General features: G+C 36.3%; 1 protein-coding gene across 3 annotated transcripts; it reads right to left on the reverse strand.

Annotated features, from left to right (window-relative positions):
• Window positions 1–1,298: 1,298 nt before the first annotated feature.
• On the reverse strand, window positions 1,299–19,064 carry il12rb2 (interleukin 12 receptor, beta 2a). 3 transcript variants are annotated; one of them, XM_088598505.1, is made up of 17 exons: window positions 18,678–19,064; window positions 18,074–18,301; window positions 16,697–16,794; window positions 15,713–15,982; window positions 14,969–15,083; window positions 14,425–14,597; window positions 12,581–12,726; window positions 11,020–11,161; window positions 8,938–9,017; window positions 7,019–7,226; window positions 6,098–6,301; window positions 4,891–4,992; window positions 4,660–4,812; window positions 4,094–4,234; window positions 3,685–3,787; window positions 3,291–3,378; window positions 1,299–2,296 (listed from the first exon to the last, which is right to left on the reverse strand). In XM_088598505.1, exons 3-17 carry the CDS (start codon window positions 16,761–16,763, stop codon window positions 1,787–1,789), a joined length of 2,502 nt encoding a protein of 833 aa, XP_088454631.1. In that variant the 5' UTR covers window positions 16,764–16,794; window positions 18,074–18,301; window positions 18,678–19,064; the 3' UTR covers window positions 1,299–1,786. The 3 variants fall into 3 exon arrangements, with proteins under 3 accessions (XP_088454631.1, XP_088454633.1, XP_088454632.1); XM_088598507.1 differs by lacking the exon at window positions 18,074–18,301; XM_088598506.1 differs by lacking the exons at window positions 18,074–18,301; window positions 18,678–19,064 and adding an exon at window positions 16,992–17,282.
• Window positions 19,065–22,760: the final 3,696 nt, after the last annotated feature.

A 22,760-nucleotide genomic window follows, 5' to 3' on the forward strand; every position in this document is an offset into this window, starting at 1 on the left:
TAAGATATTCTTTAACTTGGTAGCTAGATTGGCTGTAGGGCCAATGATAAATACCTGGTCAGGTATTGAAGGATTGCTGTCTTCAGCTTTTCACATGCAATGGCAACTGCCTTGATTTGCTGCTTTTTTCTTAGTATTTTAATGTGTATATATATCAAGCCAAGAAAGACTTGCAGTTAACCTAGGAACTGAGATTACCTGACAATTTCAGAACAGCATGTTTTAATCAGGTAACCAAAAATACATTACCTTAAGCTTCTTTGTAAAGGATGGTATGACACTGAAACTGCGTAGGGCAAGACTAATGGGTTTGCATATGGTAGTCATGAGTGCTGGTTAAGGCGATTCAGTGATCTTGTGATTAATTTGATTTCATTTAAAGTTTTTCTGCTTCAGGGATTGATGTTTATCTACAAAAAGGCAACTCTGAATATGAACAACAACTGTGTAAGCGCTATTAATTTTGCAAGCAGGTAGTTGTATAATATCTTGAGGTTTATGCTTTTATATCTGTGATCTAAATACTATAGAGGACCTAATTATCTCTGCTGTTACTCTGGGTCCAAATGCATTTTCAGATATTCTCTTGAGGTTTCCCTGAGAATTTCTTAGGTGTTCCAGCGATGTTTTCGTCTGTGGAGTACTTTTATAATTGGATTGTGAGTGTAAGTTCTGCAAAAGGTGATTTGGATTCATCTCAGAGATAAAAGTATATAATACTGTTCAAGAATGACTCCAGCAAAATATACATCTTGCAGAGGTTGTAAAGGACAACTCCCTTTGGGTAATCTTTACCTAATTAAGCGTTACTATATTCTTTTTATTTATTCTAAAACAGAAATAGGTCTTGTATAAAAGTTCATTAATCAAACCCCTTTTTGTAGTGTAGAAAGACAACAGCAAACTTAATTGTCCCTATTTTTTTTAACTGGCCCACTTTAAGTTTTTCCAATGTGCAACAATTGCCCAGAGGATAAAATTGACAACAAGTTAACTACATGGGGGCATAGTTGTAATATTGTTTTTTTATTACAACTTGTTATGGTTATTTCCCAATAAAGTATTTTGCTGGTTTACCTGTTGCTTTTGCTTCTGTTTAGCATGGCAGTTTAAACAGACCATCTGAATTTATGCTATCAATTTGAATATAAAATCCAGTGTTTATTATGAAATGCCTAAGTTCTTTCTTGACCAGAAATTCAGAATAGTTATAGACAACATGCACTTTGAAATACTTGGAATACAAAGTGCTACATAAATCATAAGACTGCTGGAAAGTGATTTAAGTGAATAGCAGGTTCATTTAAGAGGCATTTTATTGGTCTTATATATTCCCAAACTTGTACAGAATGTGCCATAATTAATTTAAACAATCCTCATGTATTTATCATCCTTGTGTGATCAGTGTCCCACCCTTATTGGCAGTTATTGTCCTGAAGAAATTCAATATTTTGTGCAAGATCACAGATGTCGTCTTCAAATCCATTCCTGTGGCTATCAGTCTCTTGGAGTAATTATTGTGGTTGCACGTGATAGATTGTCATACCTTTCCTTTTCCAATGCACTGTAATAAAAGCTCAAAACCTATTTCATCCAGGAGTTTTTAGGTCCCAAGTCTTAGAAATGTATGAACAACCATAAACTGCATGAAATTGCTTTCATGCAAAGATGAAATGTGTAGTCTCTTATTTACAATTTTTTTTAAATAGCTTCATTTCTTGATTAGTGGTTATCCTAGTGTGAAAATAATAAAAACTGGTTAAGTAAAGGGTACACAGAACACACTTCAATCCATGAAAGAACTGCAGTCAATTTTAACAGCATCTAAAGTGAGCTTCCCCCCAAATGTAATCATAGGTTCCAAAAATGGACTGTTGTGACAGGAGGAAAATTCCATTAATTCATCTTCCATGAAGTCATTGGAGTCTTCCTCACTAGTTCCACTCAGCAAGACATTAGAAGGTATATAATCTCCAGTTGTGTCTGTGCTGCAAGATATTTGTGTCTTTGTGGAAAACTCAGATTCTTGTGACAAGCTCTTAATGTATGGGCATGTGAATTGGCCTTTGTATGTTCCTAGACCCTGTGACTGGCATGGAGGACAGGAAGTTTGACCACTGTCGCGCTCTTGAGATTGCTGTTCCTTAGGCTCTCCTGAAGGTAAGATGTTCCTTTCTGAAACAGTTCTGGGTACATTTAATGAGTCCTCAGGTATTTCCTCTATTTCTATGGTGTTTGGTTCTTCATTGCTGGATGTTGAATTATTATACAGCTCATAAACTAGCTTCATATGCCCCTAGCAAAAGAAGGAAAATACAGAATCAAAAAATTGTGATCACTTCCAGGTCATGGGTCAGCAGTCTCTATTTGTAACTGGGATCATCTGATTGTCATTCTATGTCCTATTTTAAAACATGCATCTATAAAAATGAAATATAATATTTAATGCACAATTACCATTCTGTTTCATATTTACAAAATTTAACAATATATTGGTAGTTATAGAGATCAATTATGATGCACTTTACAGCCCATATAGGAACATGTACAATTGCCAGATTTCCTCTTTGAAATTAATCTTTTTGTTGAAAACAAAAATTAAAACAGGATTCACTGAGCTTTTCTTAAACAAGTAAAGAAAATTAGTATTAATTCTAACATTCAAAAATGTCTACAGTGCAACCCTCAATTTTCAATGAAATATTTCTTCATGTCTTCTCAGAAACCAGGTGTTAAATATTGCTCATACATTTTTATATACTATACCTAGTATTATTATACACATTCAAAGATGCACATATCGCTGTGAATATGATCGTTTGCCATAGAATTTGAGCTCTCGTCTCACAAGCATTTCCTACTCCGTCCAGCAGGTGGCAACCTTGAAGCATAACGAATTGATGCGCCTAAAAATATTATCAGGTTCTTTTCTTTTTCATAAACTTTTTTTTTAATTTACGACCTTTCATCCCAGAGCACTTTAAATGCAGGAGGGACCCATCTTATCCACAACTAAATTAAAGTACTTACCTGGCTTGTGTACAGCCATTATTGATATGCTACATAGCAGATAAGAAGGAAAAGTAAGAAATTGTTTCACCAAATAAATTAAAGGGAACATCTGGAAAGCCCAGGCTATGCAAGCGCAGAGAACAATGTATCCGTAAGGCAAAGGTACCATGTAGTACCAGGTATTTAACTGATATCAACGTAAATCAAAGATTACTGTTTTCATTTTCAACCGAAATAGGGTGGAATACAGTAGATGGTGTCCCAGCACCTGTATATACCTTGACTGCAGCATACTCTTTGGCCCATTTACTGTTGGCAGGATCAGGAACATTACCAGGTATGATGCAGAAACAACAGGGAGAAGGCCTGAGAAGAAAAAAGGTAACTTCAAAGTAATTAAAAAAGTAGTGATAACATATTATATATTATGACTTCACACACTACATTATCAAAAGGGCTCATTCCTTACTTTGTTAACGAGGCTGAATACGATTATTTGCAATTCAGCTCACATTGGTTTAATACTTGAAATACTGGTGTAGTATCCTAAATTTACTTCAGAGTATGTGACTTGATTATTCTTCTCTATGATGTACTGTTATGTGGATGGAATGTTTAGGATGTGAAGGTTTGTGACTAAAAGATCTATCTCTGAAGTGGAAGATTCTTTACCTTCGTTGTACCGAGACCCGACACAAAAACACCAAAAAAAGCCACACTAGGAAAGAAACTAAAACTGTTGTTGGCCATATCACCAAAAGCTGGTCGTCTTCTCCTGAAATAAAAATGTTGAACTCATTAGGTCATCGGGTGTGCATCAGAAGTCACCGATTTGATTACCAAGTAGAGAGATTTAAAGGACAGCAAAATTTTAGCTGATGCTAAGAGTACTTATTAAATGTACATAGAACATGTGGTTTATATTGTGTATTATACTTCATACCTAGTTCATGATCATGTTGTTTATATTTTACAGGCAGCATTTCTAAACCTTTTCATGGAAATGTACAAATAAAATTACAAAGCCTTTGCATTTATGTGTACATATTTGTGCAACCTTATAGGTGTTTTTTCAACTTACGTTCAGGATAAGCAGTAAAAGTATATTTTTCCCCTTTCCGTCCTTCACCTGTGTCTGTGGAAGCTGTCATCCATAGATAATAGGAAGCAGCAGGCTGCAAGTCACTGATGGTATAACTTCTGTAAGTGGGATCTATCGGACCTGGAACAGCCACAAATAAATTCATTTTCTGAACCTTATAGCAAAGTCCTAACATAAGAACCCACTTTTAGAATTGCAACAATTAAAATATAACTGACACATCAAAGATCTCGCCATCTTAGCGTTTTCATTCTCATCTGTTGAAAAGGATACAAAATGCACATGGGTGCATGTGTTTTTATGATCAAGTCAGTGTAATTACACAAAAAGCTCATAAGACAAGACTGCACGCAACCTAGATTTGTAGAGTTTTTTCAGTGTTCTGTACATTTGCGTATGCAAATGTTGAGACCGCATTAAAAAAATGCATTAACTAAAATAACACTGGCAGGGGCTCACACTTTACAGCCACCACCCACATAGATAACTGGATATAGAAATACAAAAAGAGACCTAGAAAGTTTGTGAGGTTAAACGTTGCATACCATACTTCTGTAGATGTCCTTGGATATTTTCTAGGTAAAGATTGTAGCTTTTAAGGCATCCTCTTTTGTCCTGCTCGGAAATTTCTTTCCAATACACAGTTAAGCTCTTGTTGTCCCACTGTCTGACGTTTAGCTTCGGACCCTGAGATGGAACTTCAAAGAACATACTGATGAGAGAGATAAGAACCATAATTCAAAAATTCCAAATTGGATGTAATGGTGATTACTTACCTGATTGCCAGGAGTATGCATTGACAAAACCTGCCTTTCCAAGCCCGTGGTCATACAGAGCATAGACAGCACCTTTATAGCACACACAAGGCTGAACATTTTCTATATTTGGGAAGGAAAGAAAGTTTAAGATAATGTAGCATACACCATGTCCATCATTAATTAAAAATTGATATGATTTTTAAAAAATATTTCTGAAATGTAGTGGAGACAAATCATATAAGGTTGAATTTCAGATATTAAAGTGTACTATTAAAATGCCTCAGTCGACACTTTTATCAGAAGATCACAGCATGTCCAAAAAGCCCATAAATTATTTTCAAAAGAATAAAAGTTTCATTAGTTTGAACTTGGCTCAACTGTTTGTAAGAGAAACTAAGAACTTTGAAAGTTTATGGCTAACATACAGCATTTAACAATATAGCTCTTGATGTTCTAAGAGAGCCTGAAATATATATCTACACAGTATCTCACAGATACAATGTGCAGTATACACTGCATGTTGTCTGTCAGTTATATTAGATTCTGGATGTTTTGCGGGCCACTGCACTGATTTACCAGAGAAGGCAGGCAAGAGAATACAGTTCTCTGTGTGGGTCTGGAGAGCCTGGGCAAGATCTGTCTAGTTTTAGCAAGGGATAAAGTTGACCAGTTTATGATTTTGAGTCATTCAGATATGGCCTTATGAAGTCAACATAAATATCTGAGAATCAAAAACGTGAGCTAAGAATCCTAGAGGCCTACTTCAGAACATTAACATGTCACATTAACAAAATGTCTTGATAATTTCTGCTGTAGTCAAAAATATGAATTCATTTTGAAGAGATTATGAGGGATAAAGATTACTGTTTTCAGTTATCAGGGGATTTTTTTTAATATGGATTAACGCCTGTTATCAAGGTCTCTAATTTCTTTCACATGTATTCACTTTTTTGTAAAGGTAATTTTGAATTTCTCCGACAATTCATGTCCTTGCCATTGAAATTTAAGATTCTTTGACATTTAGGCCATTTTTGACCTGTTCTCTGAGTTCTACTCTTGTCCAGTAATGCAAAGTGAGCTTTGCTGCTTTTCCAAGTGAGCTATGACAAATTGATGATGTGGAAAAGCTACAGACTCACTTGGATCTCCTGCATAATTGGAAGAAAATGTTAATTGTGATCTTTCAACAATAGCCTACCAGATCTGTGGTACTTTCTCTTCATACCTGATATGACAGTTGAAAGCTGGTGATGACTGAGCCTCTTCCAGGTGAGGCTGAGTTTAGTGTCCTTGTATGCCTGGGACCACTCCACAATGTAGCTATGTAAAGGCACAGGGGAGTCCAGGGGGGGCTCCCATGATATCATAATGCTGTGGTTGCTATGTGGTAGACAAGTCACATTTCTTGGGGAGGGAAAAGATGACAAATCTGTAAAGCAATAAAATAAGTATGTCAGTATTCAAGTTTGAAAAGATCCAATCTTTTGGAAGATTCAATCGGGGCAATGGGCACACAGAAGAAAACAGAACTCTTGCCCTAGGAAGAAACTGCCCTGATTGACACAATGTATTCAAAGGCAGGCCACATAAAATTAATTTAAAAAAATGAAGGCACCAACTCGTGCCTCACGTCAACTTTTGTAGGTATGTGTGCAGTCCTTGAAAATAAATTCAACTCTTGAATAGCTCAGAATCAAAGCCTTTCACCCAAATGAATCCACTTACTTAAGAAAGATATCAATCAGGTCATGCACAAGTCAAAGACTACTATTATAGTAAAACAGTGTCAACACAGTGTGGTGTATAAAGAAATATCCAATATTTGGAAGTGATCCAAGAGGGAACTGTGGCAGCAAGCCAGCTGCAAAAGAATAGATACAGCATAAATCCACAATGCACGATCAAATAAGAGAGTGAACCTTTCCCACCACACCTCTTCCTGTTATTCCTGGGTTCATCCAGTCTTCTACACACACCTAAAGAAGGCACTGTAGCCAAAACCTTGGAACCTTTGCTCTTTCCTTTTACTTTTCGGTATATATAGCAATATTTGGTTAGACATTTAACAAATTACACCTAAAGGTTTTATCAAACAGTTTCTAATTAAAACAGCACCGTTTTCTGCGCCAACAAATAAAGTCTGTACCTGACAATATTGGAATGCTGATGGTGGCAGGAGGTGAGCTTCCTTTGGAGTTGAAAGCAGACACGGTAACGGTACAGTGGGAGCAGAACACAGGCTTGCTGTAACTGCTGTTGGTAATGTAAACCTCAGACAGCTTTTTCTCCACTAGATCCTCAACAAGAACTTCGTAGCCAAGTACCACCCCTCTCGCCTCAGACCTGGTTAGTTGCTGTAAGCAAAAGTAAATCAGCAAGCAACAGATTAAGCAAAATTAGCCAGATGAAAAAGATCTTTTTTTAATGCTCTGATACAAGCTCAGCATATCTCAGTCCATTACAGCAGTATTCTGTTCTATTAATAATAATGCCTTACACTTATATGGTGTTTTTCTGGACATGCCACACAAAGTGCTTTACAGGTAATAGGGACTCCACTTCTCTACTACCAAAATGTAGCCCCAGCTGAATCATGTGACAGCAGCCAAAGTGCACCAGTACACTCGCCACACACCAGCTAGTAGTGGGGAGGAGAACAGAGTGATGAGGCCAATTCAAAGATGGGGATTATCAGGATGCTATGACTGGTAAAGGCAGTGGGGACATAGGCCAGGACACTGGGTTTAATACCCCTATTTGTTTTTTTAATAAGCCCCTTGGAATTTTTAATGTCTGCAGAGAGACAGGACCTCGGTTTTACATTTCAGCTGGAGTTCAGTGCTTTTTTTTCCAGTATAGTGTCCCAGTCACTGTACTTGGGCACTAAGACCCACACAGACCGCAGAGTGAGCACCCCCGACTGACCCCACTAACACCCCTTCAAACAGCAACCTTAGCTTTCCCAGGAGGTCTCCCATCCAAGTACTGACAAGACTCACACCTGCTTAGCTACTTATCTACATAAGCACAATATATGCCTTGAGGCTCAATTGAATTTGAAGTGATCACAATGAATTAAAATGGTAAGCATATTCAAAGCATCTTTAAGTAAAGTTTTTGGCTTTGGGTTGCTTGTAGCACTATCACTTGTACAACTTCTACTCTAATATTTTAGGCCAGGTTTTTTTCCATATTTTTAGGATCGATGAATGGGTTTGATCTTTCATGTAATGGGTGTGAAGGTATTGACTGTCTGGTAAAACAATAATTTAAAGATTCTGTAAAGTTAACTCTTTGTTAAGACAGCTTTGTTAAGGTAAAATGGTCAAAATTATAGCCTTCTTTTAAGTTTGGAATTTTGTGATTGGATAAAAATGAAAATTGACATGAATTCTTCTCATCCAAAAGGCTTACTGTGACGATTATCACAACTTTCAACAGCATCACTTGGGGGGGTTCGATTCATCATTTCTTTTAAGTAATTTAGCCTTTTATTGTAAACTGAAACTTTCTGACTCTGTAGCTTTGGTTTCATTTTCACACATTTGTCGGATTTCAGATGCATGTAGAAAAAATACTGTTACTACTACTGAAGAGGGTCTCTAGTTTGTCAGAAAGTCACTGCCAGTTTTACTTCATGTTCCAGGCTGCTGGGTTAACCACAGAAGACAGATCAAAGATGGGAGAGAGTCTTCACGGAAAAGGTAAAGTCACCTGTTTCACAAAAGTCTACATAAACAAGTGTGACCTTCCCACAATGAGTTTAACCTTATTAGCAAATCTAGTCTTTCTTTTCTGTTATTAATTCTATGTGATTCCTAGAAAACTGAATAATCACTACACTTGTTTAACTGCTTAAAATTTTATGCTCTATGGATTTACAGAGACATGTACTCCATAATCCTTACAAGAGTCCATAAAATGTGTGTTCTACACCCACACTTAATGATCCACTTAATATTGTTATATAATTTTGGTTAGTTCTGATCTAAGTGCAACAGGCCTTAGAGGCATAGATATTTGCTTTTCGTGTTGTACAAAGAAGAGAAACAAAACTATACTTGCCTTCCAAACTACACTAACAAACTTGTTTTTGGATTCTGAAGATTCCACAATATGCCAAACATCCAGCTTTTGGAGAGGATCTGTAAAAACAGCAAAATAATTTCCGTTTTTATAAATCATTTCACAATTTGTGGAGAATGATTATGTATCATGAATATGAGAGATGCAATGACAATATCCAGATAGATAGCAGGAGGATCAAAAAGTAGAATCTATCTTGGCATTCTGTTAAAAGTAACCACCACTGACCTTAACTTTAACAGAATACATGACTAATAACACACAGTCATGTACCCACAAAATGACCTATTTTATCGAAGTCTGTATACAGGTGCTTCTTGGATATTCCAGTTTTATAATCTGATGCATCCAATAATATTTTTATTAATGAGTTTCATTATTAATGTAAGGCAAACTACTTTGCTATGTGCAAACACACCTGCATAAACACATTGGTATTGAAAGAAGCAATATATAGTTAAAACAGCATTAATTTTAGTTTACAAGTGTTGACTATAACAATTTAAAGACTGAAGTTTACAACTTTTACACCAGCATCAGTGCATCTCTTTGAGAAACACAGACAATCAAGACAATCTAAACAGATTATTTTAGCTATGCAGATATTGTCATTGCATCTCTCATATTCATAATTCTAAAAGTGTTCTAAAAAATCAGTGGCCTTAACATGGTAGGTTTTATTTTCCTTGCTATCATAGAAATGAAACAAGGATGTGCCTCATTGATGAGCAATATTCAGTAATTCAGTAGTATTCAGGGAAACAACTTGTCATCCAACTAACAGAGACCTCAAACTGCTTATACAACCACAATAAATTATATCCTAAATCCTAGTTCTGCACACTCACCCAAAAGAGAGCTAAAAAGAACTTCTGTCATCTTCATTGAATGGCTTATAAGCAAATCTAAGAAGCTATGTACAGTATGTACATAAAGAGCATTACATCAACATTTTTTAAATCAGACATACTAATCCATTATGTGCAAAAGCAAGCAAGCCCACACAATGCTACAACTTATGCACGAAAACCTTAACCAACAAGGTACCCAGTAAAGTCAACAGATCTCTTGTGGTGCTACCACAGTCAGATCTAAGATCACTTCACTTAGATGCTAGAAATGAAATGCTTTTTAATATAAAGAAAAATGCAAATGATCGTTTTATAGGCTGTACACTACAGCAACTGCCTGACACTGCCAAACTGTGCATGTGTTTAGATAGGCTCAGCAGCTTTCTATTCAGAATGATTATTTTTTAAATTAGTACTGTAGGATATGTATTATCCCTCACCTTTTAATAATAATTACAGTGACCTTAAAAGGCCTTTATAAATATCTGCATTTTTTAAATACCAAATTCTTACCAGAATCTTGGAATGTGCTGCTTAAAGCCTATTAATAGTGAAAAATGAAAGACACAAGGAGATTCTCTAAAAGTCATCTGAAACATTCAAATGGCTTGAATGGTACACAGTAGATCCACAGAAATACAAACTGTAATTTATAAATATAAATCTAACCCTGAAAGTAGACTTAAATCAAGTAAAAAAAGTCTAATGTGCAGTCATTTTTATCACTGTCTCTCCTCCCATGTTTGACAGAATCACAAAGGAAATGCACAATCTGACAATCAAAAGTCATTTCAAGATGAATTCATTTCTCACACTATTATTGCTGACTTTATTAACATATCACCCTACCCTAAGAAAAAGCACATACAGTAGTTAAAATCTTACAAAGTAGCCCCTTTTGCTAACTTATTTCATAGCACTAACAGCCTTATAGATAGATTTGTTCCATTATTATATACAGTATAGATAATAAATATTAGTAAAACATTTTTGCTGAATTTGATGCAATTATTAAATGACCAAAGCTGAATTTCATTTCACATCACATTTCATCCACTCAGTACTACAGTTCTTACATTTGACTTTATATTTTTTTTACAATTACCTGTCAAACATAAGCGCCTATCCTCCATGTGTGCAATGCTTTTAGATTATTTCTAAGCAAGCGGTGCATCCCTTTACAGAAACATGAAATACGTAACTGATTTACCTGCTTCCCCTGTTGTCGTATTAACTGCTTCATTCCACTCGCTCCATATACCTTCAGTACAGCTCAGTTTACACCGAGCCTGGAATGTGTAAGTTGTGAAGGGCTGAAGACCACCACAGCTCAATGTATCGTTTGCAGTGGCCTTTAAGTACGAAACAAGAATTATTACTGTAGATGTATATTACATTAAACATTTAACAATTAAAAGTAGAAAATTAAATGCTAAGAATGCATCAGTTTGTATGCACAAAATAAATGATAGGGAAATGTCAACTATACTTAAGCAAGAAAAGCCATTTTTAACATGATTAAGAAGATTGTGGTCTAAGTTCTGACCTTCACTTAGTGGATTCTTTGAATAATTAATATTTAATAACCTGCATATTTAATCATCTGCAGATACTAACTATAACACCTTATTTACTTGAACACAATTTTACATAAGTATTAAACCTTCTAAACACAATTAATGGAAAACTATTTGAGGGGTAAACTATCTTTCAGAATCAGTGTATATGACAGATAAACTTAGGAGGTTTCACTTTTAGTTGAAACCTGTTTATGGTCATTTCTATTTTTAAATTGTTTTGATTTCATTACACAACACTCTGAAAGATTAAAACATTGTGTAAAGAAAGTGAATTCAGTGGTGTAGAATATTTCTGTATCTCTCAGTCAATAGGAGATTGTATTTTGGAGGTTGGACTTTTATTCCATCTATCCTTTTTCTAATGGGCAGGGTCGCCAGAGCCTATACTGGCAAGCAATGCAGGATACACCCTGGATACACCAGTCAGTTGCAGGGCACACACAGACACAAACAAGCACACATTCAACCATGGTCAATTTTCCCAGAAACCAACTGACCAGACACCTGACAGTATGTCTTTTGATTGTAGGAGGACACTTGAGCACCCAGAGGAAACCCGTATGAACAAGGAGAAAACATACAAAACTGGACAGAGATAGTACCCCAGGTCTGGAAATGAATTGAGCAGTTTCCCCAGCACTGAAAAGCAGTAATGCTAGCCATCACTTTGACCACCACCTTGACTCTCAATTTAATTTCAATTTCATAAAATACAGAAGTTCATTAAAGACCAGGGTATGTTTGCTGTTTTCATCATTGGTCTCCGCCACAAAGTCACCACTCAAATCACACTTTCAGACAGAGAAAGAAACAGGTTTTCTTTTTTTTTTACAAAGGGTGGAAATACCACCTTGGTCATTTCCCACCCAAAACCAAAGTGCAAAGATGATCCTTTTAGTGCTTCCTATAGATACGATGAGAAACAAACCAGGGCGTAAACAGATGGTTACCCATTGGAGTAAAATGCACTGCAGTGTAACAAATAGGCTATAATTGATATTTTCAAAGTTATTATCTGAAATAAAACTTAATGAATAAATTAGCTGTAGACTAAGCAAAGCACATAGCATATTGAATTTTGAGACCCTTTCATTCCAATTTGCTTAGTAAAGTCAAAGAACATAAACATTTTCTTAAATGTAGAAATGACACAGCAGGAGTTTAACAAACATTTGCCTATTGGTCTCTTACTTTGAAAGTTTGGTGTATCCAAGAGCTCTCCCCAACAATCTGGTATCGGACCTCCAAGAGCTGAGCCTTCTCTATATCCCTCCAATGTAACGTGCAATTCTGCGATGAGCAATTTAGCACGGTGACGTGTGGAGGGTGAAATTTGACTGCCGAAAAAGCAGAAATCAATGTTAAAGCAAAATAAAGAGAGCACAATCAACAAAACCAGAAGGCCCATAGGGGTGCCCTTAAGATGGCCAGGACTTCCTCTTCCAGTATTACTGAAAGTAATCCTGCGCTAATTTTTAATAAAATGTTTGAACCTGCTAATCAATCTGCTTACCCCTCTTTATTGAACAGTGTAACTCATTTTGTACACCTTACAGTACAAAACACATAATATTACTAATAACCAGGTTCCAACCTCACCATCTGCAGTCATGACAACTCCCTCTTACTTTTACTGGTTCAAGATGTACTGCATCAATGGTCTTATTTCTACATCCTCTTACTGAAACTTTGATTCGGTGTTCTTTGTTTTTTATATCTATGTCACCAAAGAATTCCTGAAATATCTTCTACACAATGAACAATGTCTTTTTCTTGTAGGCTGAAAGTATGTTATTATTACACCTGATTTAAAAAAATATCCTGTATTGTCCCCATGTACTATCTTTGTTCCAATTTGCCCTTTCTTGCAAACACCCGGAACAGGCAGTGATAGCTCATTTATGGTCCTATTTTGCTTCTGTTGAGCTTTTTAAACATTTTCAGTGTGGATTTAGACAGACACAGTTCTGCAATTGCCCTTTTAAAATAAAAAAATTGCAGATGGCTTCTGACTCTGCATTACATAATAATCTTTCTTCTGGATTTATGCATGCTATCAGACTGCAAGGAAAGGTATCCTGGGATCACTAGTACTTCCATTCATTAGTTTGGCAACCAAGAGCCAAGATTAAAATCTGATAATGTCTAATTTACTCAGGGTGGTCCATAGAATTCTAAATAGTGGAATAGTAAACAGATGACAGAATATTAAATAGTACATTCTTAATATTTAACAGTAAAAATCCTTTTGATATTAACTTTGTAGTATTTTCATGATGCCTCTTTGTTACTTTTTACCATCATGGACTTGTTTCACTGCTATATTACTGACTCCAAGTTTTACTTTAGCAAACTAAATGGGGTGCTAATACTGTATTACCGTTTCTGTTCTTTGCATCTCAGACAAAGATGCAAAGCTAAACTTCTTAAGCTTAACTGTGGCAAGACTGTGGGCTCCAATCACCAGCTTTGCAAAGTTGTTGATTTCAGTGTTATTGATAGTGCTGAAATCAAACACATGGTGGAAGTTAGAAGCCTTGGTATAACTTTTGACCAAGTTGTCAAGTGAAGTGCATGCTAGGAATGTCACAAGAATATCATTCTTCCACCTGCTCAAGAACCTAGTGCTCCCTGTCTAAACCTCAGATTCACACGGTCAAGCTTGATAGATTTTGCATTTTCTCAGCACTCAGAAAACTTGATTTTGAAAATAATCACAATTCTAAATTATAGCAATTACAAAAGACAAAGAATTTGTTTACACATTTTGCCTGGCAGTTATTCAAGGATGAGAAGAAGGAGACCTCTTTCATGATTTTATCAGAAGCAGCTTCTTAGGCAGTTACCATGAGCTCAGACTTGTTTCCTTTGTCAGAAGCATAATAAATATTGAGAAAAATGTTTAGAGATAAAGTAGATACAAATTAAAAACTGAAATATCCCATTGTACAAAAAGAACCACTTTACTTTCTGTAGGGCAGAACACTTTTTCAATGAATACTTTCTGTACTTAGCATGCCCAGAAAGACACCTACCTATATCATTGAGGGTGAATTTCAATGATGGGGAAGATGCAGTTCCCAACTTATTTGATGCTGTAACCCAGACTGAGTATTTCACTTCTGAATGAAGCACTGGAAAAATCACATATTCAGAGCCAGAATGAGAGGCTAAACGCTTTGTACCATTATAAGATTCGGTTTTCACCCTGAAACAAAGAACAATAACCTCAAGTGAAACAAGCATTTAGTACTCTATTGGCATGTGTCACCAAGAGCAAGATAACAGCTATTTTCAATTTCCACGAGTGTTTTTGCAAATGTTATTTTAATGTATATGACTGGGTAGCAAAGGAAATGTTTTGCCATTTAAAGAACAGAAACTCAGTGACCTAAAACCTTATCCACAAAGAAACCGTGCAGCATGAGTAATACTGTTGATTTTTAACGAAATTCATTCCAAGAAACTATAAAAGAACTCTCTGCCCCTTTATTCTGATTTGTAGAAGGGAGGGTGTAAAAAATAAATCTAAGTTTATATTCAAAAGATCCAGAAGGAATATTTGTTCTTCTCACTCACCAAAGCTCATATGTAGTTTCAATGTGTGTGTTACTTCCCTTTTTCCACCTGCATGTTATGTCTCCAAGATTTCCATTCTGAATACATATTAGGTTCTGGGGAACATCAGGTGAAACTGTAGGGCAACCACAGATTGTTTAGTGCTCAGAATGTAAAGGTCATGGTTTTAGTTCAAGTAATGTGCACAAAATACATTGACTTCCTACACCGGAGATACCAAAGAAAGGAAGACTACGTGAACTACAATCACTGAATTCAGATACCTTTTTTTATTTGCAAAGATGCTGTCTACAAGCATCAGAATATGAGAAAGAATAACACTATTTTGGCCAGTGTAAGGAAAATACATAACAAGCATTACACTACTGCAAGTGCTATTTTTAAAACTGTTACCATCACTCACTTAAAAGATTGGTACTTTCAAGTAGAGTAGTTCTCCACACTTGCAGGATGTTCAGATGGAACATTTAGGGAAGTGAACTTATTTTAATAAAGAAAGAGGAACTACACAAAGGGGCACTTTTCAGATTAAAGACATGATGCGCGTTTTCAATAATGACATTACATTTTCTAACAGTAAATATATCCTCTTGGTTTTCGTAATGCTTAATATTTCCTTGGCAGGCAATGGGATACAAAACTAAATTTAATTAATGTGAAAATAAGAATGAACACACAGAGACATGGATGTACTTAGGTGTCCTAGACAAAGAACTGCAAGTGGTACTGAAATGGAATACTTACGTCCAGCAAGGATGTCTAATCCACATGGTTCATAGAGAGGTTCATCTGGTGCACACTTACAAACAAACACTGTTCTGTGTTTCCTCAGCTCTGTCTTCAATAACAGAGTTGTGGAATTGTATTCAATGAAATTATATTCCTGGTTTGTATCTCTAAAGATGGCTTTTCTGCATCTTCCTGTAACAAATTTCTTAAAGGTGCAGTACACTTCAATGCTTGAGCCCAGTTTGCCAAGTGTACCATTGGTGGCAAATATAGCACACAGCTTCTCTAAGAAAAGTACAGAAAACAACAACAACTTCAAACCTCCTTAAAACTTATCTGACACATGATCAAAACTGTCATTTAAATCATTTTGTTTTTTTCCTTTTGTAGTTAGAAGTTGCAATGTGTCCGTCATGTTTTCTGTTAGCTCAAACTAATTTAATCAGAATGTTCTTGTGATTTCACTATCATTTGTATTATCGTCTCACAGGAGAATATTTTATCTGTAATATCATTGCTGTTGCTCCTCCCTTCAGCAAATCTCCATGAATTAAAAAAAGTGTAGCGATAAACATGTTTGTCCTAGGTATGAAATAGTGTGTATCGTTGTAATTTTAAATTAATTAAAACTCACAACAGGATCCAAATAACATTTAGACACATCTGTGAAGTACGAACGCAAAATGCATTCCTAAAATATTAAAGACAACTGCAACGAAAATAAATCATGAATAAAATACAATTCCGAACAGAACACAAGTAGATAATCCAGAACAGAACATAATCTAGATAAACTAGTCAGATCATGATCATAAACATTCCCATTGATATTTCACATACTGAGTTTTACTTCAGCTCAGATCTATGAGGACAACGATTTAGCATACATTTGCTTCGAGCAATACAACAGCAAGTGACATTCAAATGTTCCATTAAACATGTAATGAAATTAAGGTTTATAAACAGAAAACCCCAAACGTGGGAAAGGGTATTACGTACCACTTGCTCCTCTACTGTACAGCAGAAAGATGAAGTTGAGGGTAAACCAGCTCCATATGACAGGCATCAGGCTCCTTTACAAACAGCGGCAGGTTTTTCTATGGAAGAAACGGGCGCGACTTAGATTCCGGCTTTGGCTGTCAAACCTCGTCCTTCTGTAAGACGCCATGTCATTTTTAAATGTTGCTGTTTCTACCTTGATGTTGCATGTTTGTAGTATAATATCCCGTTTTTAAAGGGATCACCAACGAAGCATCAACAAATGTGCCGTCGAAGACCAGGACATGAGCATTACCTGATGCTGTATGTCCATGCACGCTTTTCTTCAACAGGAGCAATTCAGCGGGACCAGATTAAAAAGTATATTAACAAACATGCCAATTATATTGTAACGCATATGGCCGACAGGTACTGTGTAAGAGCCGGTTTACCAGAGCGGTGACGTCGCCGCCCTTCCCTGTGATAGCAGGACCACAGCCCCTGGGCTGTAGAGAGATCTCTCTTTAGCTCACCGGGCTGGGTCCCTGTTGGGTGACACGGGAATCCCAGGTTCGAGCCCCCGACGGTGCGGGGCCGACCTAATGCGGAAAGGGCGCCCACCTGAACCCCGTTGCGTTACAATATTTACTAGTTAGCGGTGCTAAATAATCTTCATACCATGCCATGGTTTGCTGCCCGCACTTATCTGATGCATTGCCACTATGGTTTCTTAACAAACCCATGCATCAACTGTTTTTACAGTTATCTATGACCAAAACAAATCTAGATTTAACAATTTACATTGTCCTTTCACTTCATGGCTTGGAGAGAAAACTCAACAACAGCATTCGAATCTCACACATTAAAATACTACAAGCATATTATTTTGGTTCTGAAAATCAAGGCGCTGTTAACGTTAACTGCAATGTCGGCTAACTGAAGAATGTTATAATGCAGTATAAAGACATTTTAGACTAAAGAGTGGGAATTTTCCGACTCATTCACTGGTCACAAACTAGCAAGGGTAATTTATCTTTTTGATTGTATCAGTTAAATCCCGTAAACCAAATCAATTTACTAATTCTAGAAGCGTGTGCAGCACCTGCCACTTACTAATCTGGTGGTGATCAGTTTCATGATCGTAATGTTGTACAGAACTCAGGAATTATTCCAGCATTCGCTTTATAATCACTGAAGTCGCTGTAAAAAATGTACTGATGTTCAACAGTAAACACCAAATCCGATGTGAATAAAGACACCGCCTCGTGTTACACTTCGATGTAAAAAAACACTGATCTTCGCGTAGAAATCACCGTAAATCTTAAAAAAAGACTTGATATTTATGAAAAATGAAGCATCGAAAAACGTTTTTTTCTATTCTTAATAAATTTTACTTGCCTACAGTATCCCAGTGGTGCATAGGTTTTCATATTTATGAATTCTCTGGAAGAACATCCTAACTTTGCAGGAGTAGTTCACGGATACGAATCAAATGATCACGTCTTCTGCCCTGTGCTGCACACCAGTGCGTCGTCAACAGTGGTTTTAATGTCTCTACTTGAGCTTTTTGCGACGTGATTCAACTCAACCATCCACGCGTGACCAGCTCTGTCCTCTGTTCCTCTGCTAACAGCAGGAGTTCAAAACCTGTTTTAATGTTTTGAAATACAGACGCTTCACCAGAGCAAAATACTGTTTTATAAGAAAAAAAAGCAAAAGTTTTTTTTTCTTTTCAAAAAGGTTATTTAAAACTAGTAGACAATGTTGCACATTTCAATGCAAGGTTAGCTAAATAAAGATTTTTAATTTTTTATTAGGTCAGTCACCAGTGTAGAAAGTCAATTCTTGCTAATTCTATTCTGTCTTTGGAACAGTATATGCACATACATGGTACAAAATAAGTACAGAATCTGAATCTCTACCATTGGCTTTTGAATTGAACGGAAATAACTATTCAAGTGCATATATGAGATGATCAAATGAATCTATTTTCAATGCATACCTTTCGGGGTTCTCATCATTTACTGACAGGACAGTTAACTGTGCATATTTGTAACCTAGAGAATCACGATCAAGAATTATTAAAAGAAAATGGTTACAAACGAGAGGTTCCAATTTGGACCTCTAGCTTGTGGATTTAAGTATCTAATTGATCTGCAGATTTCAGCCAACCATTTTTTTAATGTCTTAACAACATGGCTGGTAGCTTGTTCTTGCCTCTCACAACCTTTTTGTCTGAAAGTGCCTCCTCTTCTTAGTTCTACAGTATGTACTTCCCCTTAAGTTTCCATTTGTGTCCTCTGGTTCGTGTTTCGCTGTTGAGTTGCAAGAAGCAGGGTTAGGGTTTGTCGATTCCTTGCAGGATTTTGAACACTGCATAGTCCTTGTAGTCTTCTCTGTTAAAAACTAAAAAAACCTCAGTTTTCTACGTCAAAGTAGGACTTCCTTTTGAACCTCTCAATATATACGGTTGCTCTGCTTGTGACTGATTCCAAAACAGCAACATCTACCATCATGTCGTGATCAAAATTCTCCATAATATTTGAAACGATACATTGGTCTTTTATACAGCAGGTGCAGAAAGTAAGATGTTATTAATCCAGAGTTTGGTTAGATTATAATTTAATTTATACCATGATAAAATCAAAAGTTCAAGACGCCGTCTATTCACAAATGTATCAACCCGGTAGCTGATAACAGCTTTTTTCCACATAATTGTTCTACTCAGTTATTTCTACGTACTATCAAGCCTGTCAAGTGTAAATAACCCACTGCTAATGATGAGTAGTTGTGATTTAATTCTGGCACTACTTTAATATTCATCATTCACAGACAAGTAAATCCCTTGAGCTTTCAGCTGATGAACCTTATCAGCCTTATTAAAGTGGAAATATTTTCTTTTGTGCCATGCAGTCTGAACATCATCATTGGGAAGAAGGAGGGTTTTTTAAAGGTCTTTCATTTCATCTCTAAAAATAGTTCAGGGAGAATCCTTCAAACTTCAAAATTCTGTGATAAATAAATGTCTCTTTCAAGGAAAAGACCGCCTGCATATTGAATCCGTGTTGTTATTAATTTGGATTCCAAACTGAATCCAAAGAAATAAAACAAAGTGTTGCCTTTGAGTAATTCCTCAAAAAATTGAGGAGGTAGTGTAGTGTACTTAAAAACAATTATTTGTTACGTCTGCACATTGTAGAAAAACTGAATGTACCAAACCTAAAGGTAATAGACAGGTGGGTAATTTCTGGACTTTCAGGACTCAGTGTAGTCTAACCACAACTCAGCACTGGTAATAGAAATGACTGTTCAAAGGTTAAGTATATGTGACAGCAAGGTGAATGTACAGTATAGAACCTCCCATTTGTCACTTATTTGTAACTTACTGCTTCTTCAAATTCATACTTATAAAAGTTTTTAGTATCTTCTATGTGGTCTAGTGAACACCAGCTGTGATAAAGGACACCAGAGAAAGTGCTATAATGAATAAACAACACTTGCCTATCCCACAAGTGTAGACTTTTTAGTGTTTAGTGTTTAGTGCATTTTTAAAATACCACACATATGTACAGTAGTATTTCTGAATGCCTAACTGCAAGGGAAAGAGGCTCACAATATAAGAGATCACATAAAATGATTTAGGTGCTTCATAGATTTCTATGTGATTCACAGAATTAACTGTGAAATGTATTACATTAGTGGGGTGGCAATGTGACACAGTGGTCAACATGGCTGCATCACATTACTAGGCCCTGGGTTCAATTCTGGACCTGAGGTGCTCTCTGTGTTGAGTTTGTATGTTGTCCCCATGTTTGCATGAGGTGCTCTGATTTCCTCCTACAGTTTGCTTCATGCTGCTTCATGACCCAGTGCTAGTTAAAGTGTTTAGAAGATATTTGGATTAGGTCAGTGCTTTATGCTACATAATCCAGAAAAACTAAAGTTCAGACAGTGGAATAGTACAAGGTCTGAAATAAAACGCTGTTAAAACTATGTTATAAAAATATTATTGCCCAGCTAAAGCCATATCAAATATAAACTTATTTTTAATATGTTGTTGAAATTATTTTACTTTTATTTACATCTATTACTTTTTTAGCTTTAATACAGTATGTGGCTCTTTTAAACAAGCCTTTGTTTTAAAGCTGCAGTGCCATATATTCTAATTCTTTAAGCATAGAATTTTAGTTTATACTGTGTATATCCATTGATCCATTAATAGAAAGCTAGGTCATTATCAGTTCAGCATGTTCAGTTATGTCACAGAAGCATCCCAGCACCTATTACACATATACTGTATAGGGTAGAAGGTGAAACTTGGAGGACCTGCCTGCTATCTCTCTGTACAGGTCAGAAGTCAATCACAGGTCTATTGACAAACTAAACATTTAGAGTAGCTAATCAGACCTCACCAGTGTTCCTCTGGGAGGGACGAGCAAACCAGAGAGTCCACATAAAGCCTGAAGGATCATGCAAACTCCACACAGATGGGCGCCACAGTCCAGAGCCAATCTCTAGACCCTGGTTCTATGAGACAACAGAGATAACCGCTAACACCACCATCTCACCTACTATATATTTAGCTACTGTTTTGCTACATATTAATCACTAGTCCTGCTGATGTGAGACATCCACCTTTTTTAAAACAGACATCTTTCTTTCTAAAATCACACGCTACAAGACCAAAAGACATAAAGAGGCCAAGAAACATTTGCTAGACACATACAGCCCTTGGAACTTTGCAGTTGAAATAACAGCCACTATGTGACTGAACTATCCACTAATTTTGTAACTGCTTCTTCCAGTTCAGGGTTGTGGGGGAGCTGGAGCCTACCTTGGTAAGTAACAGGCACAAGGCAGGGTACACCCTGGACTGAACACCAGCCTATTGCAGATAAGACACAGACACAAGACATGCAAACACTCACATCAGGGCCAATTTCCCTAGAAGCCAATTGACCTACCAGTATGTCTTTGGACTGTGCAGGGAAACTGGAGCACCCTTAGGAAAGCCACATGAACACAGGGAAAACATTTAGACTCCACATAGATAGCACCCTGGGCATTCAACCCAGTGCTCCAGCACTTTGAGACAGCAATGCTAATGACAGTGCCACTGGTCTGCCCCTGACTGAACTAGTGCCACATTTTTGTAGCATGTGAAAATTACTTGAGGGAATAAGTCTGTTTCAAAGTGTAATGAGAGTGTGATGTTTGCTTTCCTTTCAATGTGTAGATTAAATTAAAATAATTAAAAGACAATTTTTGGTACACACATCAAAGTGTTCAGCTTAATTAACATCTATCTGGGAAACAATGAACAAAGAATAACCAAAACCCATGTAGTAAAATCAGTGCCAATTGATGTTGGATGGCTGTTAACTGACAAATCAATGTCATTAGATTTTTTTGAAGATGTTGAATCTTCTTAAACTGGAGATCTAGGCATAGCAAGGTGACGTAAGTTATGTATAATGCTAATCTTTGAATTGTTGTCAATATTTGAAGTCACGTATTTATTACTACTAGGTTTAAATAGTTTGTTATTCTCTCATTCTCTCCTTCTCTGTTATTTGTTATTCTTTCATTCTCTCATTCTCTCAGCCTGAACCGAGATTATAGATTAATATAAACAAATAGATAAACACAGTTTTCGCTGTGTCAGATAGTTCAGACGTAATATCATGGCGTTGATCTAAGATGATAATATATTTTGGATATATGAGGCAGTTGTAATGAAATAACAGAAGTATGGTTAACATTATCTCACAATGCCACCCAGGGAAGTAACAAGAGTATAGACAATGATATTTTGTTTTAAGCAAGATTTTCATCAAGATAATCTTGCTTACCAGTTATGGTATATCATTATTTTGTCCAATGTCATTCTCACAATGTGATTGTGTCCTGTTTAGTATTTTTCTGTTAATTAAAATGAACAGAATTGAGTAATTTTAAAGCATTTTATACTAAGCCTAAATTAACTAAATAATGGTTTCTCTCATTCCGTAGTTTGCTGTCTGATTTAAAAGCATTACTGGTTTTTAATACACAAAAATGATAATAGGGATCTGGTGATGGAGTA

This window comes from Lepisosteus platostomus, chromosome 11 (genome assembly GCF_059453375.1).
Source record: "Lepisosteus platostomus isolate fLepPlt1 chromosome 11, fLepPlt1.hap1, whole genome shotgun sequence".
Taxonomy (NCBI): Eukaryota; Metazoa; Chordata; class Actinopteri; order Semionotiformes; family Lepisosteidae; genus Lepisosteus; species Lepisosteus platostomus.